Source organism: Cololabis saira, chromosome 3 (genome assembly GCF_033807715.1).
Source record: "Cololabis saira isolate AMF1-May2022 chromosome 3, fColSai1.1, whole genome shotgun sequence".
NCBI classification, from domain to species: Eukaryota; Metazoa; Chordata; class Actinopteri; order Beloniformes; family Belonidae; genus Cololabis; species Cololabis saira.
This window is the reverse complement of record NC_084589.1, coordinates 54,493,035-54,513,226: the sequence shown is the minus strand read 5'-3', so window position 1 is coordinate 54,513,226 and position 20,192 is coordinate 54,493,035. Positions and strand designations below refer to the sequence as shown.

Below are 20,192 nucleotides of genomic sequence, written 5' to 3'. Positions count from 1 at the left end.
GTCCAGAATAAAGTCCTAACGTTAGGACTGCAGCTCTCTCTTCAACCTGCAGGGTGCGCTAGTCCAGAATAAAGTCCTAACGTTAGGACTGCAGCTCTCTCTTCAACCTGCAGGGTGCGCTAGTCCAGAATAAAGTCGTAATATTACGACTTTATTCTCGTAATATTACAAGAATAAAGTCGTAATATAACGACTTTATTCTCGTAATATTACAAGAATAAAGTCGTAATATTACAAGAATAAAGTCGTAATATTACAAGAATAAAGTCGTAATATTACAAGAATAAAGTCGTAATATTATGAGAATAAAGTCGTAATATTATGAGAATAATGAGAATATGAGAAAAGTAATATTATCAGAATCGGAATCAGAATCAGAAATATTTTATTTATCCCCGAGGGGCAATTTCAAGGCAACTGAGCAGCAAAATGTTGAAGGTATCAAATAGGATAATAAAAAATAAAGATAAAATAAACAGATAAGTGGGGCATGTCTCATATCTATTATGAGAATAAAGTCGTAATATTGCGAGAATAAAGTCGTAATATTATGAGAATAAAGTCATAATATTGCGAGAATAAAGTTGTAATATTATGAGAATAAAGTCGTAATATTATGAGAATAAAGTCGTAATATTATGAGAATAAAGTCGTAATATTATGAGAATAAAGTCGTAATATTATGAGAATAAAGTCGTAATATTATGAGAATAAAGTCATAATATTGCGAGAATAAAGTTGTAATATTATGAGAATAAAGTCGTAATATTATGAGAATAAAGTCATAATATTACGAGAATAAAGTCGTAATATTATGAGAATAAAGTCATAATATTGCGAGAATAAAGTTGTAATATTATGAGAATAAAGTCGTAATATTATGAGAATAAAGTCATAATATTGCGAGAATAAAGTTGTAATATTATGAGAATAAAGTTGTAATATTATGAGAATAAAGTCGTAATTTGAGAATAAAGTCCTAATATTACGACTTTATTTTCATAATGTTACGAGTATAAAGTTGTAATATTACGAGAATAAAGTTGTAATTTATGAGAATAAAATCGTTATATTATAAGAATAAAGTCGTAAAATTACGAGAATAAAGTCGTAAAATCACGAGAATAAAGTTGTCTGACATGGCCACCGACTGCAGCTCTCTCTTCAACCTGCAGGGTGAGCTAGCACTAGGCTAGGACTAGGCTTTAGCTACCGATCACTTGAGTACGACGACAGAGTATTAAGGCCCAACTACGACAAAAAAAAAAAAGGGAAATTACGAGAATAAAGTCATAATAATATGAGAATAAAGTCGTAAAATTACGAGAATAAAGTCATAATGTTGGGAGAATAAAGTCGTAATTTATGAGAATAAAGTCGTAATTTATGAGAATAAAGTAGTAATCTTGCGAGAATAAAGTTGTAATTTATGAGAATAAAGTAGTAATGTTGCGAGAATAAAGTTGTAAAATTACGAGAATAAAGTCGTAATTTTACGAGAATAATATTATATATTATAATATTATATTATTCTATAATATTATTATAGAATAATATCTATAATAATATTATAGAATAATATCTGAGCGTAGGCTAGCTGTTGTTAGCTCTCTGTTAGCCGCGCTTCTTTCTCCTCCAGCCCAAACGTCGGCGCCGGCGCCGCCCAAAAGCAATATCTTATAATAAAAACATCAACTGTCTGGATTGTTAAATACAATTATAAAACGATTTAATAATTAATATATATTAAAAACATTAATAACTAGGTGTGTCCCGATACCTTTTTGGCCGATACTGATGTTTTGAAAATGACGTGATCGGGCCTGCTGGCTAGTGTAGTCCTGATCGATCTGGACTACACTAGCCAGGAGGCCCGGTCCTGGTCCAGACCCGGTCCAGGACCTGACCCGCCTCCTCTCCCCCCCCAGGGTTCCTGAAGTCCCGGGACCGGAACCAGCAGAAGTTCTACACCCAGATGTCCCGGACCCAGATGTTCACCCAGTTCATCGAGGAATGTTCCTTCGTCAGCGACCGACACGCCTGCCTGGAGTTCTTCGACGAGTGTGTGCAGAAGGTACGTGGGGGGACGGGTCAGAACCGGGTCAGAACCGGGTCAGGGACGAGTGCGTGCAGAAGGTCAGTGGGGGGTCGGGGACGGGTCAGAACCGGGTCAGAACCGGGTCAGAACCGGGTCAGGGACGAGTGCGTGCAGAAGGTCAGTGGGGGGTCGGGGACGGGTCAGAACCGGGTCAGAACCGGGTCAGGGATGGGATGGGAAAGGCTTTAGTCTAGTTTAGTTTATTTTGACCGGTTCTCCCGGTTCTGACCGGTACTCCTGGTCCTGACCGGTCCTTAACCGTCCGTGTCTCCAGGTGGACGTGGAGAAACCCGAGGACGTCCGACTGATCGACCTGGACGAGACTCACGGTGGAGAACACACGGTGTTCATCATGCCCCCCGAGGAACCACAGGAGGAGGACGGGTCTGAGAGCCCCGCCCTCTACAGGTGAGCCCCAGGGTCCTAGTGCCCGCCCTGTACAGGTGAGCCCCAGGGTCCTAGAGCCCGCCCTGTACAGGTGAGACCCAGGGTCCTAGAGCCCGCCCTCTACAGGTGAGACCGGCGGGTCGTCCCCCGGTCAGACCTGGGGACCCAGGTCTGACCGGGGGACCTGGTTCTGACCCAGTTCTGACCCGGCCTCTCCTCCCTGCAGCTACGAGACCTTCCCCACCCTGAGGCCAGAACTGTTCGAGCGACCGCAGGACCAGCTCCGCCTCCCGGCCAGAGGCTCCGCCCCCAGCAGCCCCGCCCCCCGCCGCACCAAGCAGGTACCGCCCCAGAACTGGACCCGGGTGAGACTATCGGACCGGGACAGAGTCGTGTTTAGGTCTTAGTCCAACCTGAAGGTGACAAACGACAGAATGTAAGACGACCCCCACTTTTTCAGACTTATTTCAATGCAGAAAACACCAACTTATATTTAGGCCACTACGGTAATAAACCTATCAATAGACTGAAAAAATGACTTTGGCAAACAAATTGGACGACACCGGAAAAGGTAAAGAAATCTAGGAAGAACATTTGATTTGAATTTATTTGTTGAGCAGGGACCATACATATTAATGACGTAAATTAACGTGTAAATATGCATGGTTGTCATTCATTTTGATACAGTTAATTTCCCCCCCTGCAGGAGATCAAGCTGGCCCAGAAACAGGCCCAGAAGTACTCGTCGGTGCCGGACATGTGGTCCAAGGTTCTGCTGGGCCACGTGTACGGACTCTGGTTCCTCTACCTGCCCACCTTCGTCCGGGCCGAGCCGGCCAAGGTCCCGGCCCTGCACGCTGCCTACGACGTGCTGAAGCACATGGAGACCCGGAAGGTGGTGCTGCCGGACGAGGTGAGGGGGGGGGGGGTCTGGACCGGGTCTGGGGGTGGGCAGGAGGTCTGGGGGGGGGGTCTGGGTCTGGGAGGTCAGGGCAACCCGTTGGGCAGGACGCTCACATTCCTGTGTGTATATATATATATATATATATATATGTATATATATATATATATATATATATATATATATGTATGTATGTGTGTGTGTGTCCAGGTTTATTGTTGTTTATTGGATGGATCCCCGTTAGCTGCCGCCTTAGCGACCACTAATCTTCCTGGGGTCCATAAACTACATCAAATATTACATAAATGATAACATCTAAGACATAAATACATACAGTCATACATTCCTAGCATAACTACACTTATAACTAGACAATTTCCTCGCAGAAATTTCGAGAGTGCCACGGCGGGCTGCTGCCCATTTGTGTACATTGTTGCATTTTGCAAGCAATAAAGGTGAAGGACTCAAAACTAAGTCCGATGACACCACACAGGACTCTCTATGGCAAACCATTCAAAAGTTATAGCAGAAAATAGAGACAACCAATCAGAAGAAGGGGCGGCGCTAATTTGCACCAATGAAGGTCAAGGACTCAATACCGAGTCATATGACACCACCCATGACTCTGTATGTCAAACCATTCAAAAGATATTGGACTATAACCTATCGGCCAATCGGAAGAAGGGGCGGGGCTAATTTGTATATATAATATACAAATATATATATATATATATATATATATATATATATATATATATATATATATATATATATATATATATATATACATATACATATATATCCTATGAACCGGTTCCCAGCAGGACTGTTGATCCTCTAAGGTCAAAGGTCAGGGTTCAGATTTCTCCATTTTCCAGGTTAAAGTATATGAAGTCTGTACTGACTGGGTCATGTGACCAGTTCTGGTTCAGTCAAATCAGTCAACAGCTGAGCTCTGGTTGCTAGGGGCAACAAGAACCTCGACATGAGGAATGTTCCGGTTTGGCTGTGAGAAAACCCCAGCTTTTGCCTTGTGACTAGTTCTCAAATAACTCTGATTTGTGAGAAAACCGTAGCTCCTAGCAGAAAAACAAAGACATCGTGAGAGACACAGAACCCGTCAGATTCTGACAATCTTCATTTTATTCAGATATTCCTTAAAATGTGTTAGAAACGGCAGTGCGAAAACAAAGAGATTTTTTTGAAGAAAACTTTTGATTACATTACGGTGAATGGAGACAGAGGCAGGAATTGGCGCCGCTTTAGCCCCCCCCGTTTAAATTTTGTGCATACCCCGCCTGTCAAAGTCACATTTTATGAATCCCAACATCTATTTCTACATTCTGACCAAAAAGTATCTCTCTAGCTTTCACAGTTCGTCCGTGAGCTCGAGTTACAAATAGTAGTAGAGTTTATTTCGAATATGAATCATAAAAAAAGAAAGAAAATAAGACAATCGTCTTAACATGAGACATAACAAGTACATATTCGAAAGGGAGTGAGAAGAAGTAAAACTTATAAACTCTCACCCCCTCTCCTTAAATATGACTAGCTAACACATGCGAACATAACTTTATGCAAACATAATAAAAAAAAAAAAATATATATATATAAATAAAAATAAATAAAAATGAAAAAACAAAAACAATCAAAACAAGACAATAAAAACATTGTAGCAACATAAGCTACTGACTAGTGTAAGAAAATAAGGATAAAAATAGATAAATACAAAATAAACACTGTATCATTGCACCCAAGCATTTTGCTCATCCCTGTACCTCTGAAAAATAATATCTTTGTATTTTATTTTAAACGGTTTAATATTTGGACATTGCTTTAATTCCATTGAAAACTTGTTCCATAGCCTCACCCCGCTGACTGAAACACAAAAACCTTTCCTGTTTGTGCGTATTAATGTGACATTAAAATTACTTTTGCCCCTTAAACCATATCTTCCCTCATGAATACTAAATAATTTCTGTATATTTGTTGGTAACAGATCATTTTTTGCTTTGAACATTATTTGCGCTGTTTGATAGCCCACAATATCCATAAATTTTAGTATTTTGGACTTCAGGAATAATGGGTTTGTGTGTTCCTTGTAGTCAGCATTGTGGATTATTCTTATTGCTCTTTTTTGCATAATGGTTAATGGCTGTAGAGATGTTTTGTAATTGTTGCCCCAGATTTCTGCACAGTATTGAAAATATGGTGAGACCAGGGAACAATAAAGAGTGTGGAGTGATCTCTGATCCAATACCTTTTTAACTTTATTTATAATGGCAATGGTTCTTGAGACTTTACTTTGTACATGTTTGATGTGTGATTTCCAGTTGATTTTATCATCTATGATTACTCCCAAAAATTTTATTTCATTAACTCTTTCTATTTCAACTCCATCTATTTTTATTATTACCTTAGTATTTAATGTATAATTGCCAAACAACATTATTTTAGTCTTACTCAAATTTAATGATAATCTGTTTCTGTCGAACCATTCTTTCAGTTTGTTCATTTCTATGGTAATATCCTCTTGTAGCTTTTGTAAATTATCCCCGGAACAAAAAATATTAGTGTCGTCTGCAAATAACACAAAATGCAATAACTTAGAGACCTGACATATATCATTGATGTACAAAATAAAAAATTTAGGGCCCAAAACTGACCCCTGGGGTACCCCACATGCAATGTCCAAGCATGGAGAAACACAAACTGCTGTCTCCCGCTTAAATAACTTTTCACCCAATCCAACACTATTCCCCTGATGCCATATTTTTCCAGTTTCTTGATTAGTATTTCATGATTGATCGTATCGAAAGCCTTTTTTAAATCAATGAATATCCCAACGGCATACTGTTTGCGATCTATTGCATTTGTTATTTCTTCTATTGCCTCTATTAGTGCCAATGATGTAGATCTGTTTGATCGAAACCCATACTGATTCTCCACAAGTATTCTGTTCTTCTCTAAAAATGAATCCAGTCTGTTGTTAAAGAGTTTTTCCAGAATTTTTGAGAATTGTGGTAACAAGGAGACAGGTCTGTAGTTTGTGAATTGATGCTTGTTTCCAGCTTTGTACAGAGGTATGACTTTAGCTATTTTCATTTTTTGAGGGAATGAACCAGTTTGAAATGATAAGTTACAGATGTATGTTAATGGCTTTGAAATTCCCCCAATGACCCTTTTAACTAGTGACATATTAATATCATTTAAGTCAGTGGACTCTTTATTCTTACACTTCTTAACAACACTCAAAATTTCATTTTCATCCACTGCTTGTAGGAATAATGAGTTAGGATTCCTCTCTACCACGGATTCATCATATGTACCTGAGTCAGGGATTTCTTTTGCAAGGTCAGGTCCCACCCTTACAAAAAACTCATTGAGGCCGTGTGCCACCTCTTTCATGTTATAATTTTTAATATCCTTATCCATAAAATAGTTAGGCAAACTATTATGTTTAGAGCCCCTATTTATTATATTATTTAATATTTTCCATATTCCTTTAATGTTATTTTTATTATCATCTAATAACCTCTTATAATAATCTTTCTTACTTGCTCTTATAATAGTGGTTAACTTATTTTTATATTTTTTATATCTATATTCTGCCTCTTTAGTTCTCTTTTTTATGAAATCTCTGTAAAGTGTATTTTTCTTTTTACAGGCATTTTGTAGACCTTTTGTAATCCAAGGACAATTGGTGTTGCATTTTCGGTTGTATTTTTTGATTGGACAATGCTTATCATACAATGAGGAGAATATTCTCAGAAATTCATTATATGCACGGTTTACATCCTTTTCTCTGTAAATCACTTCCCAGTTATACTCCACTAATTCCTTTTTAAGAGTGTTAATGGCTTCTTCCGTTTTCACTCGTCTATATAGTGTTTGCTTTTTTGATCTTATACTGTGATTGATATTATAAACTGTAAACACTGGCAAGTGGTCACTTATGTCATTGATTAGCAATCCACTAATTGATTTGCTCTCAATGTCATTAGTGAAAATATTATCAATGAGAGTGGCAGAATGAGATGTTATTCTGCTAGGTCTGGTAATTCTTGGGAATAGACCCATACTGTGTACTGTATTTATAAATTCATCAGTAGTGTGATGTTTATTGGGATTCAATATATCTATGTTGAAGTCCCCACATACGAAAATTGTTTTATTGCTTCTTTTTGAGAATGTGCTTTCCATCCACTCATTGAATGCATTCATATTTGACCCCGGTGCTCTATAAATACAGCTAACAATAACATTTTTATTTTTTCCCATGCAAAGTTCAATTGTCAAGCATTCAAGTAAATTATCAACCACAGTTGTCATTTCCTCCAGTACCCTGAGTTCTATTGATTTATGAATGAACATAGCCACTCCTCCACCACCCTTATTTTTTCTGTTTTCATACCTGAATTCATACCCCTCTAGTTGAAAGTCTTCACCTTTTTCCCCGTCAATCCATGTTTCCGATATTGCTATTATACTGAATGGTTTATCAAATGTGCGTAAATAATTCTTTATGTTGTTGAAATTTGCGTGTAGGCTTCTGCTATTGAAATGAATAAGTGATAATTTTCCCTCAGATTTAATGTTCTGATTGTACTGCTCATCTGTATAGTAATAGCAATTATTTTCTAAGGTGGTAAAAAAATTATTGTCTGGATCTATATCCTGTTCCAAGTCCATCATGTTGTGCTCTGTGTGTTCAAATTCTTCCAGTTCCAGATGTTGATATTCATCTATCCATTGTGTTATGTGACTGGATGTAGTTCTGTCACTGTTTGTCATAGTTGTGTTCAGTTTGTCACCTCATAATCCAGTTCCCCACCTCCGTCCGGATGATGACGCTCTCCTGTAGTGCAGGTCATGCCAGTCATTTATATTTATCCAGATCCGCGATGTTCCTGATGCAAATCACCTTGGCTTCCTCAGGGCTCCCGTTTAGTTTGATAAAGATTTTGCAGTTTGAAGTCCAGGTGTTCTGTATTTTCTTCTGTTTCCTCAGTTGCCTTGCTTCTTTGGCTATTTCAGCATTGTGTTTGGTTAGGTGTTCATTTATGAAGACATCTGTTCCCTTTAGCTTCCTTCCTTGTTTCAGGAGTGCGCTCTTGTATTTCCTATTTGTAAACCGCATTATTACGACTGGTCTGTCGCTGGGCTTCTTCTTTGGCAGAGGGTGGCATGCTTCAATGTAGTTACGGTCCAACTTAATGTTCTTGGACTGTAGAAAGTCAGCTACCTGTTGCTCTGCGGAGTCAGCAGCATCCCACTCACAGGACTCTCCTCCCTCGTCCGTGGCGACCGCTCGGGCGTATGACCGGGGCTTAATCTGGAGACCGGTGATGACCACATCATTGATCCTCGAATACTGTTCCAGGTCCGCAACTCTGCCTTCCAGTTCAGTGATGCGCTTATCTTTTTCAGCGTTCAGCAGCTTCAGAGCCTTCACTTCCTGGACCAGGTTCAGGATACTCTTTTGCTGCAACCGAACAGCTGACACTTCCTCCGAGATGAAGTCTAATGATCTTTTAATATCATCAACTTCCTCTACCGTCGGACACTTCTTCGGACCCATGTTGCCAGTTTTTATTGGCACAGAAAAGCGTTTTGTCCGGTAACCCTGCCGGCCCCGGCAAGGTCCGTAGCTGGTGTTGGAGCTGCTGCTGGTGCTAGCTGCTGCTTGTTGGAGCTGCTGCTGGTGCAGCTCCAACAAGAACAAATAAGAATTAAGGTCATTTTTTTACTGTCCCTCCCACTCTAAAAAATGAGAGCTCCACTCTAAATTTGACAAAAAAGTGATTTCCAGTCCTCGCTTGAGTGCTCATATCTTGAAAAGTGTACATTTTAGGAAAAAACAGTTTCAGGTTTGGAGAGAGAAGAGAAGTTTTCCTCCATTTTGAAGTTTGAATGACAGTTCTACGTGCAAGTATGAGAAAGATAGGTGATTTAGAAAAAGGTGAATTTTGTCTTTTTTCTCGACATTTTCCCATCCGCTTTGAATGGGGCCATAGAAATCACATGGTAAAATTAGTTCCCCATTAGTTTGGAAATTTGGAAATGTTTTTGTATTTCGTGCAAAAACTATTTGTGCGATCGCTCTGAAAATCCACAGGACTGTAGTTAAATTCAGGGCCTATAACTTTCTAAATTGGTTCATAATTTTTCGAGTAACGGTGTGCGAGTGGTGAGGCCCCAAAGTTCTCCCGATGCGTTACGGATGGCGCTAAAACCGCACGTTTTTGCACGTTGCGCAAAAACGTGCACGCCAATCGCTAATAAAAGTCATAGCACACGATTCCGGCTTAAGGCGCACGTTTCTACGTTTTTACTTTTCGCGTTTTCTCAAAGCTGCGGGACTAGTTACGCGCCGAAGTTTGTCCGGAAAATTAATAATAATAAGATGAAACGCACACAATAACAATAGTGCCTCTGGCTGCGCCAAGAGGAACTGCTCCTCCATAGCTATTGCAGAGCTATGGAGGAGGCGTGCCACTTGGCGCAGCCGTGGCACTAATAATAAATTCCCAGTCATATGGTCTGCAGCATTAGCTGAGCCATAAGTGGTTTTTTAAAAGTTAATTTGTTTTGTGTGTACCAGGTGTGTTACCGGATCCTCATGCATATATATGTGTGTGTGTGTGTGTGTGTGTGTGTGTGTGTGTGTGTGTGTGTGTGTGTGTGTGTGTGTGTATATTGATATATTTATTTGTTTGTGTGTGTACCAGGTGTGTTACCGGATCCTCATGTATATATAAATGTGTGTGTATATGTATATATATATTTATTTATTTGTGTGTGTACCAGGTGTGTTACCGGATCCTCATGCAGCTCTGTGGGCAGTACGGCCAGCCGGTCCTGGCGGTTCGAGTCATGTTGGAGATGAAGAAGGCTGGAGTTACACCCAACACCATCACCTACGGATACTACAACAAGGTACACACACACACACACACACACACACACACACACACACACACACACACACACCATGTGACGTTCATGGATGCTTTTAGTCTCTTTTGAAAGGTAACACTCTGAAGTTTTTCCCCCAACTGTCAGAATCTGTAACTGCTACTATTATTCAGTAATCTCAGTTAGAACACACTGAAATAGAAGGTTTTTATTTGTTTGGTAACCAGATGTTGCAGATGAATCTGTGACTTATTGGTTTTAAATCACACTGAGACTCAGCCTGAAGTCTTATCTAGTGCAAGTTCACATTTATAACAATACCACAACAAATGAGTATTTTACACGTTTCCAGGCCGTGCTGGAGTGCAAGTGGCCGTCCACCAACCAGGGGGGGCGTCTCCGCTGGGCCAAGCTCCGGAATGTCCTGCTGGCCGTGGCCCAGTTCAGACGACCAATCAGGCGGCGGCAGAAGAGCGGCTCGGTGGGCAGCCGCGGAGGTGGGTGCTGTTGGGGGGTGTAGATCCTCCGGGTCCTCCAGGTCCTCCAGGACCGGACACAAACCTCACCCGGTTCCCTCTGCTCGTTCCCAGAAGCCGTGGCTACGCCCGACCCCAGGCCCCGCCCACACTCCTCCCTGATTCGCCAGGCCAGCTGGAGCGGTTTGAGTGACAGCTCCAGCCACGAGTCCCTGACTGGTCCGTTGGTGAAAAGCAGCAGCCTGAGCAGCATGAAGACGTCCAGCAGTAAGAGAACCTGAGAACCTGTTAGCTGCAGTGGTGCAGGGATGCAGTGGTGCATGCAGCTGTTCTCAGATCCACCAACGCTGCTTCACACTGAATAATAGAAAGTTTTTTTTTTAATTGGGTGATTTTTCAAGATTTTTCTGATTCAGATTCCATTTTTGATTCTGCTTAACAATTCGATTCTCTTATCGATTCTCATTTGGAAAGAAGGAGAACAAACAATTTTAGCATCAACTTTGTTTTATATCTTTGAACAAAAAAATACCAGTGAGGTGTTAAGACGCCCCAGCCTCGGGCTCCTCCATGGGGCCAGGGGGTCCCCACAAAATTATTAGTAATATAAAATATGTATTTAATCTAAAATAATATAAAATAAATATTCTTCTATAGAAATTAACTAAATACAACAAATTATTTTGTGGCAATTACACAAGAGTGTCCAGTAACATGTTCAACACCACAAACTTAGTCACTGCTGGTGACATTCATCTATTCTGGCCTGATACTCTTCCCTGCCTTGATGAAAGGAGAAGTTAGCGGTAGAAGCTAGTGGTAGAAGTTAGCGGTAGATGCTCTTTAACTTCTCCATAGATGAGCTGACGAGCTGCAGCTGTGTCAGGAGCGCCGCTCTTCTAAAGCATGAATTATGGTTCCGCGTTAAATTGACGCAGAGCCTACGGCGTAGGTTACGCGGACCCTGCGTACCCTACGCCGTAGCTCTGCGTTGGTGTAACGCGGAACCATAAATCAGCCTTACCACACGCGGGCTGACTCCGCGCTCCCAGCGCATCAGCCGGCCGAGTCCTAACAGTTTCCCCCCTTTGTTAAAATGTCCACATTGCAAGTATTGTCTCCCTGTTGTCATCCTTTTTGGTAAAATGTAACCAAACTTTCGAGCGTTTATGCTGCTTTGTCCCCGTGTTTTCCTGCTGGGCGCGAATGCTCGGTGGTGACGTCATTCGCGTCCACTGGAATCGATAAGGGAATCGTTTGCAAAAAAGGCAAACGATTCCAAGGAATTGAAACACTGGGAACCGGTTTCTCAACAAGAACCGTCCCTAGTGGTGGGTCACTGCAGTAACCATCACTCTAGTGCTGGTATGACCAAACATTTCACGCTATCACGCTATTTTTCAAAATGATATCGGTTTTACGGTATATCACGGTATTTTTTTTTTTCATGCACAACTGGGTGTTAACCACATTTTCTAATGATTTGGAAAGGAATTGCTGCAGTAAATTGTCTTAGAATGGCCTATTTTACTGTCATGAGGAGGAAATATTGTAGAAAAACATGAATGTCCACACTAGTATAAATACAGGTTTACACTAGTATAAATACAGGTTTACACTAGTATAAATACAGGTTTACACTAGTATAAATACAGGTTTACACTAGTATAAATACAGGTTTACACTAGTATAAATACAGGTTTGCACTAGTATAAATACAGGTTTGCACTAGTATAAATACAGGTTTACACTAGTATAAATACAGGTTTGCACAGCCGGCACTTGTGATTCTAATGAAGTGAGAGAATCAGTCAGACACTTAAAAACTTTACGTGTTGTCTGACTGATCTTTTACAAAATTACAAGGTAGAAAATACTTATTGAACATAAAAAACTGAACATGTTTTAATTTCCAGCATTATGTTGTTTTGGTTCCACCTCCTGGTGAATGTTGGTAAAATTCTTATGTGGTTACTTTTTGGTTGGCCAACGATTTATGTTTGTGGTGCAACAGTTACAGAGCGGCCAGTCTATTCCCTTATATTACAACGCCGTTATTAATTGTTCGGTTTTTTTCCCACTTATTCCACCGAACACCCAAAGTGTTTTTTTTTTTTGCCATTTTCGGCCGAACAATTTCGTTTGCCGAACAATCGGTGCATCACTACTGCTAAACAGTCCCCTCACAAACAGTGTCCAGCGGCGCTACGTTCCGCAGCGCCGCGCGGCGTTCCCAACGTTGTGTAGCTACTGTACATACTCACCGGTATTACGGAAATGAAAAATTCATATCATAAGAAAAATAAACACCGGTATTCGCTATGAACCGGTGTACCACCCAGCACTACCTCACTCCATCACTGCATCTCTGAAGTAATGCAGTGACCCATTCACCTCTGCAGAGCTGCATGGCTCCATCACTGCAGTGCTTGGTGGTCCAGTCCTCCGTCCTCAGATCCGTCTCCTCCTCTCTGTCCATCAGGAACCAGAACCTCCAGTAAAACCCTCCAGACTGCAGAGACCAACGGCTGCAGGGACCCCGGTAGCTCCAAGCCCCCCCTGGGCCGGCGGGACGCCTCCCCGCGGCCGGGGCCCCCCGGTGGTCCGGTGGCCCCCCCCAGGGGGACGGCCCTCTCCGGGGGGGTCCGGGTCCCCCGCAGCCAGGTCTGCCTGTCCACCTTCTACAAGGACTGTGGGCGGCCCAGCGAGCCGGAGCCGGATTGCAGCTGCCAGCCGGAGGACCGGGACGCCAGGTGGGTGGTGTCCCCCCTGGGTCTGGTTAGAGCCCCCCCAGGTCTGGCTAGGGCCCCCCCAGGTCTGGTTAGGGCCCCCCAGGCCCCGTTAGGGCCCCCCAGGTCTGGTTAGGCCCCCCCAGGTCTGGTTAGGCCCCCCCAGGTCTGGTTAGGCCCCCCCAGGTCTGGTTAGGGCCCCGTAGCTCCCTATAATGTAATAATGTCACCCTATAATGTAATAATTTTACCCTAGAATAATGTAATAATTTTACCCTATAATGTAATAATTTTACCCTATAATGTAATAATTTTACCCTATAATGTAATAATTTCACCCTAAAATGTAATAATTTCACCCTATAATGTAATAATTTTACCCTAGAATAATGTAATAATTTCACCCTAAAATGTAATAATTTCACCCTATAATGTACTAATTTCACCCTAAAATGTAATAATTTCACCCTATAATGTAATAATTTTACCCTAGAATAATGTAATAATTTTACCCTATAATGTAATAATTTTACCCTATAATGTAATAATTTTACCCTATAATGTAATAATTTCACCCTAAAATGTAATAATTTCACCCTATAATGTAATAATTTTACCCTAGAATAATGTAATAATTTCACCCTAAAATGTAATAATTTCACCCTATAATGTAATAATTTTACCCTATAATGTAATAATTTCACCCTATAATGTAATAATTTTACCCTATAATGTAATAATTTTACCCTATAATGGAATAATTTCACCCTATAATGTAATAATTTCACCCTATAATGTAATAATTTCACCCAATAATGTAATAATTTCACCCTACAATGTAATAATTCACCCTATAATGTAATAATTTCACACTATAATGTAATAATTTTACCCTAGAATAATGTAATAATTTCACCCTAAAATGTAATAATTTCACCCTATAATGTAATAATTTTACCCTATAATGTAATAATTTCACCCTATAATGTAATAATTTTACCCTATAATGTAATAATTTTACCCTATAATGTAATAATTTCACCCTATAATGTAATAATTTCACCCAATAATGTAATAATTTCACCCTATAATGTAATAATTTCACCCTATAATGTAATAATTTTACCCTATAATGTAATAATTTTACCCTATAATGTAATAATTTTACCCTATAATGTAATAATTTCACCCTATAATGTAATAATTTCACCCAATAATGTAATAATTTCACCCTATAATGTAATAATTTCACCCAATAATGTAATAATTTCACCCTATAATGTAATAATTTCACCCTATAATGTAATAATTTCACACTATAATGTAATAATTTCAACCTATAATGTAATGATTTCACCCTATAATGTAATCAATTCCTATAATGTAATAATTTCCCTGAAAATGCAATAACACCTGAAAATGTAATAAAATTTGCACTTAACTCAATCGAAAATGTAATTAAATCCAATAATGTAATAAAATATCCTGACTGATATTGTAATAATATTTTTACAGATAAAGTAATACCTTATTACTCTATTGGGAATTTATTACATTTTTTTTTTTTTTTTTTTTTTTTTTTATTATTATTTAATTTTTTTTATTTATTTATTATTATTTTATTTTTAATTTAAATTTGTATTTTATTTTTTTTTAATTATCATTATGTTTATTATTTATTTATTTTTTTTACATTTATTAACATTTTTAGATGGGTCTTTTTTTTCAAAACTGATAATGTAATTGCAGACTTTGAGTAGCATGTAATAAATTCCCAATAATGTAATAAAGCAGGAATATATATATATATATATATATATATATATATATATATATATATATATATATATATATATATATATATGATTGAGAAAACTCCAATAGGTGATAATAATCTACTTTTGACAATATTTAGTTTAAACTTTAAAGCAGAAAAGCGAGCTAGCTAGCTGTTTAAGAAAAGAAAATTCGTTGCTAAATTGACTTGTCTATTTCCTATTTAACTGGTTAGACCTGAAGGATAAATTAGTGACAATAACGAAGGCTAAAGCTGGAGATTGTAACGTTCCAGCTCGGCCTAACGTTACTCCTTCCACGTCTGACGAGGACAAAGTTTCATCAACCGTAAACACGTGTAGCTAAAAACCCAGTCAGGAATTGGTTAATAAGGTGATAGAAGCAGAATAAAACACATTAAACAGTTATTATTATAATAACCCAGTCAGGAACTGGTTAATAAGGTGATAGAAGCAGAATAACACAGTTATTCTCAGCCCCCCCCTCACCTCTCTGGTTCCAGGTCCTCGGAGTCCCGGGAGACCCTGTCCCGGTCCAAGGTGGTGGACGAGAACTCCAACACGGTGTCGTCTCCGAGCCGCGGGGGTCTGGCGGGGAAACTGCAGCAGCTGCTGACGCCGACCAAGCACCGCGCCTCGGTGCGCCGCGCCGCCAGCGTGGGCGACCGCCGGCCCGGCGGGGGAGGAGGGGGAGGGGGTGGAGGGGGGACGGGCATCGGCCGACGCGTCTCCGACCAGAGACAGTCCAGGAAAGCCCAGGTCACGGAGACGCTGCTGAAGGCCAAGGAGAGGCTGGTCAACGCCACGTCAGAGGTGCGTCTAACTGTCCCACATCCGTCTGTCTCCACGTCCACCTCTCCTATGTAGGGATGGTAATTTATAAGGTTTTTCCAATTCCGATTCCATTTTTGATTCTGTTTAACGATTCGATTCTTTATCGATTGCCATTTGTAAAAAAGGAGAACAAACAGATCGATTAGTAGGAATGGGTGATATTTTACCGTTCACGATAAACCGTCAAAAAAATTCCTCACGGTAAGAATTTGTATCTCACGGTAAAAACGATAAAAGGAAGGAAGGGACCTCTTGAATTTTAGTCCAGAATCCAGACTCCGAGACGTCCTCCGATACCAGAGCTAGAGCTGCCGTCTTCTTCTGGACACGACTGAGGACGGAGGTCCAGATCCTGGGCCGGGTCTGTTTAAGGTCCTGATCCCAGTTTTGAAACCAGGACTGACCTCATTACGAAGCGCTGGAAGCTTTACGTTCCAACTCTTTCTAAAATGCGTCGCAGGTCTGAAGTTAGTAACAAACGGTCAGAAACCGTTTCCTCTAGAGGTGGGTGCAATTCATCGATGTGTCGTTGCATCGCAATGTGTCTCGTGACGATGTGGAATCGATTAATTAAAAAAAAATATATATATTATTTATTTATTTATTTTTTAATTATCCTATCCAGATTCCAGACTGAATAAGCTGCTGAATCATTTCATTTTCAAGAATGCACATTTCTTATTGTTCACTGTAAATATGGCAGATATGTTTACACTAAGTTCATATCTAGTTTACTTGAATTAATGAACTCATTAAATCCAGGGCTTGAGCGTTTTCAGTGTTTCCACCAATAGAGGGCGCTCTCATGCAAGTGCAGCTTTCCCTGGTCAAAGTTAAGGAAGTCAAAGAGACAATGTTTACATAGTCATACAATAAAAAATACATGTCAAATGTTCAAAAAACCTTGTTATTTACTTAATGAGTGTTGTTAGAGGAACTGAGTTCATTGATTGGCTATTTATTTACAAATGTAGCCACAGATGAAGACAAAATCAATCTTGGATGGAAAAAAGCATTAAAAATCACAATAATCCAAGAATCGTGGCACCAATAATCGAAATCGAATCGTGAGGTACCCTTGTTTGCACAACCCTAGTTTCCTCACACTCGTCTGGTTTTTCTCCTCAGAGCTCGTTGTCGGTAGGAAGTGACCTGGACCTGACGGACACGCCCCCCCCGGCGTTCCCGCTCCGCCGGTCCTGGGACGGCGGCCAGGAGGGAGCCGGGATGGAGGTAGGCGGGTCGCTGGTTCCGGGTCGGGGGGTAACCGCTAACGCCAGCACTAACGGTCCTCGTGTCCAGGTGCTGATGTCCAGCTGCTCGCTCTGCCGCAGCTGCAACTCTCTGGTCTACGACGAGGAGATCATGGCCGGCTGGACGTCCGACGACTCCAACCTCAACTCGTCCTGCCCCTTCTGCTCCGCCTCCTTCGTGCCCTTCCTGAACGCTGAGATCTGCGACCTCGGACCCGTCAGCAGGTACGACCCGTCAGCAGGTACGACCCGCCAGCAGGTACGACCCGTCAGCAGGTACGACCCGCCAGCAGGTACGACCCGTCAGCAGGTACGACCCGTCAGACGACATCTGGACATAAAACTGGTTACAACCTCAACCAGTCCCCAGCACCTGAGTTCCTCTGGGTCCAAACGTTGGTTTAGACCAGGGGTCGGCAACCCAAACTGTTGAAAGATCCATATTGGACCAAAAACACAAAAAACAAATATATCTGGAGCCGCAAAAGATGAGTCTTGTATAAGCCTTAGAATGAAGACAACACACGCTGCATGTTTCTATATTAGTTATAACTGGGGGAAGATTTCTTTTTTCATTATGCAATTTGAGAAAAAAGTCGAAATGTCGAGAAAAAAGTCGAAATGTCGAAAAAAGAGTCGAAATGTCAAGATTAATGTTGAAGTACAATCTTGAGAAAAAAGGTAAAATGTCAAGAAAAAAGTCAAAATTTCGAGAAAAAAGTCAAAATTTTGTGAAAAAAGTCGAAATGTCGAGAAAAAAGTCGAAATTTCGAGAAAAAAAGTCAAAATTTCGAGAAAAAAGTTGAAATGTCGAGAAAAACACATTTTTTTGAAAAAAGTCAAAATGTCGAGAAACAAGTCAAAATTTCGAGAAAAAAGTCGAAATTTCGAGAAAAAAGTTGAAATGTCGAGAAAAAAGTCGAAATGTCAAGATTAATGTTGAAGTACAATCTTGAGAAAAAAGTCGAAATGTTGAGAAAAAAGTCAAAATTTCGAGAAAAAAGTCGAAATTTCAAGATTAAAAAAGAAGAAAAAAAGAGGAAAAACAAAAAAGAAAAAAAAAGAAGTGCCGCTAGGCACAGGGAGCCACTAGGGCGGCGCTAAAGAGCCGCATGCAGCTCTAGAGCCGCGGGTTGCCGACCCCTGGTCTAGATCCATCTACCTTCACAAGGCCGATCCCGGAGCTTGGCTCTGATTGGACGATGGCTGAAGTGAACTGCCAGGCTGTTATTGGCTGTTAACGGAGCTGTCCATCATCAGAACCTCCTGTTTGGGTCTCAGATGTGTTGTCTCGTCCCCCCCAGTGCGGAGCGCTGCCACTGGAACCTGGAGGACGAGGTGGAGAGCGCCGTGAGGCCCCCCAGCACCCAGGGGACCCCCCCCCGGCACCAGTGCAACGGCCTGAGCGACGACTCCAGCTCCGAGACCAGCAGCTACTCGGAGACCAGCAGAACCACCACGGTAACGTAGAAACCACCACCGCTCCGGCCGCCTCACTGACAGTACGGCAGAAAATAGGAACTATCAAAATATCGACCAATCAGAAGAAGGGGCGGGACTAATTTGCACCAATTATGTTCAAGGACTCAAAACTAAGTCCGATGACACCACCATGACTCTTTATATCAAACCATTCAAAAGTTATGACAGATCAAATATGGACCAATCAGAAGAAGGAGGGGCGCGCTTTTTGGCGTCTAGCGTCGCCACGGTAACACTTTTGACTGAGAAAAGTAATGCGTGTTGTCGCAGGATGGAGACGCACATTTCGATGTATAACACACCTGGGTGTACGTTACGGTTCGGGCCGTATTAACTGCTGAAGGAATGGCATAAATTGCGCCAAAATTACATGATTAATTCAAAATGGCCGACTTCCTGTTGGGTTTGGGCCATGGCGCCAAGAGACTTTTCTTTAAGTTGTGACATGATACAGGTGTGTACCGATTTTCGTGCATGTACGTCAAACCGCATCGTGGGGCTTGAGGCACAAAGTTTTCTAGGGGGCGCTGTTGAGCCATTAGGCCACGCCCATTAATGCAAAACCATTAAGTATCAAATTTTTCACCAGGCCTGGCTTGGTGGAAAATTTGGTGACTTTTGGGGCACGTTTAGGAGGAAAAAAGACCCTCATTTCATCGGAAGAAAAACAAAAAATAAAAATAATAAAAATAAAAACGACGAGAACATTTCTTACAGATGCAATAGTGATGATGATCTTTTATTATTAATACCTTTAACTTTCTATAATATTTCTGTTATCCCCCCCAGGGCTCGCTGGCCGCCATGCCCCCCCAGGTGGCCGTGGCCTACCTGAGCCCGCTGGTCCTGAGGAAGGAGCTGGAGAGTCTGCTGGAGAACGAGGGCGAGGCGGTTCTGTCCCAGAACCAGTTCCTGGAGAACCACTCCATCATCTTCTGGAACCTGCTCTGGTACTTCCAGAGACTGGGACTGCCCTGCAACTTGCTGCAGCTGGTGAGGGGGTCGCCGCTGGTCAGACACTTCACCCAGGTGAGTCCTGCTGCCCGACCGGGCCCCTTCTGGCACGACATACATGGTGCCCCGTGTGAGGCCTTTAATACACCATCTGTGTAAAATAATCCAATATTCATATTAATATTTAATTTTTTTTTACCGTAATTGAAGTGCTTTGAAGTGGTTTGGTGTTGGTAAATGATATAAGATGTTTGTAAGACTTTCTCCAGAACCTTAAAAAACCTTAAAAACCGACGAGACTCCCGAGACTCCCGTGACACTGGAGACTCCCGTGATACTGGAGACTCCCGTGACACTGGAGACT

At 41.2% G+C, this 20,192-nt stretch overlaps 1 protein-coding gene across 1 annotated transcript in view; it reads left to right on the top strand.

Moving 5' to 3' along the window:
- The window catches only part of LOC133440529 (DENN domain-containing protein 4B-like), a 47,290-nt gene that overhangs the window by 23,978 nt on the left and 3,120 nt on the right, over positions 1 to 20,192 (top strand). Inside the window, exons 13-25 of the mRNA XM_061717805.1 lie at positions 1,929 to 2,074; positions 2,373 to 2,506; positions 2,712 to 2,826; positions 3,192 to 3,398; positions 10,197 to 10,325; positions 10,657 to 10,801; positions 10,895 to 11,047; positions 13,263 to 13,533; positions 15,809 to 16,118; positions 17,268 to 17,372; positions 17,442 to 17,617; positions 18,697 to 18,853; positions 19,664 to 19,903. Of these exons, the coding sequence (XP_061573789.1) occupies positions 1,929 to 2,074; positions 2,373 to 2,506; positions 2,712 to 2,826; positions 3,192 to 3,398; positions 10,197 to 10,325; positions 10,657 to 10,801; positions 10,895 to 11,047; positions 13,263 to 13,533; positions 15,809 to 16,118; positions 17,268 to 17,372; positions 17,442 to 17,617; positions 18,697 to 18,853; positions 19,664 to 19,903 (2,288 nt within the window). The remainder of the gene's footprint in view (positions 1 to 1,928; positions 2,075 to 2,372; positions 2,507 to 2,711; positions 2,827 to 3,191; positions 3,399 to 10,196; positions 10,326 to 10,656; positions 10,802 to 10,894; positions 11,048 to 13,262; positions 13,534 to 15,808; positions 16,119 to 17,267; positions 17,373 to 17,441; positions 17,618 to 18,696; positions 18,854 to 19,663; positions 19,904 to 20,192) is intronic.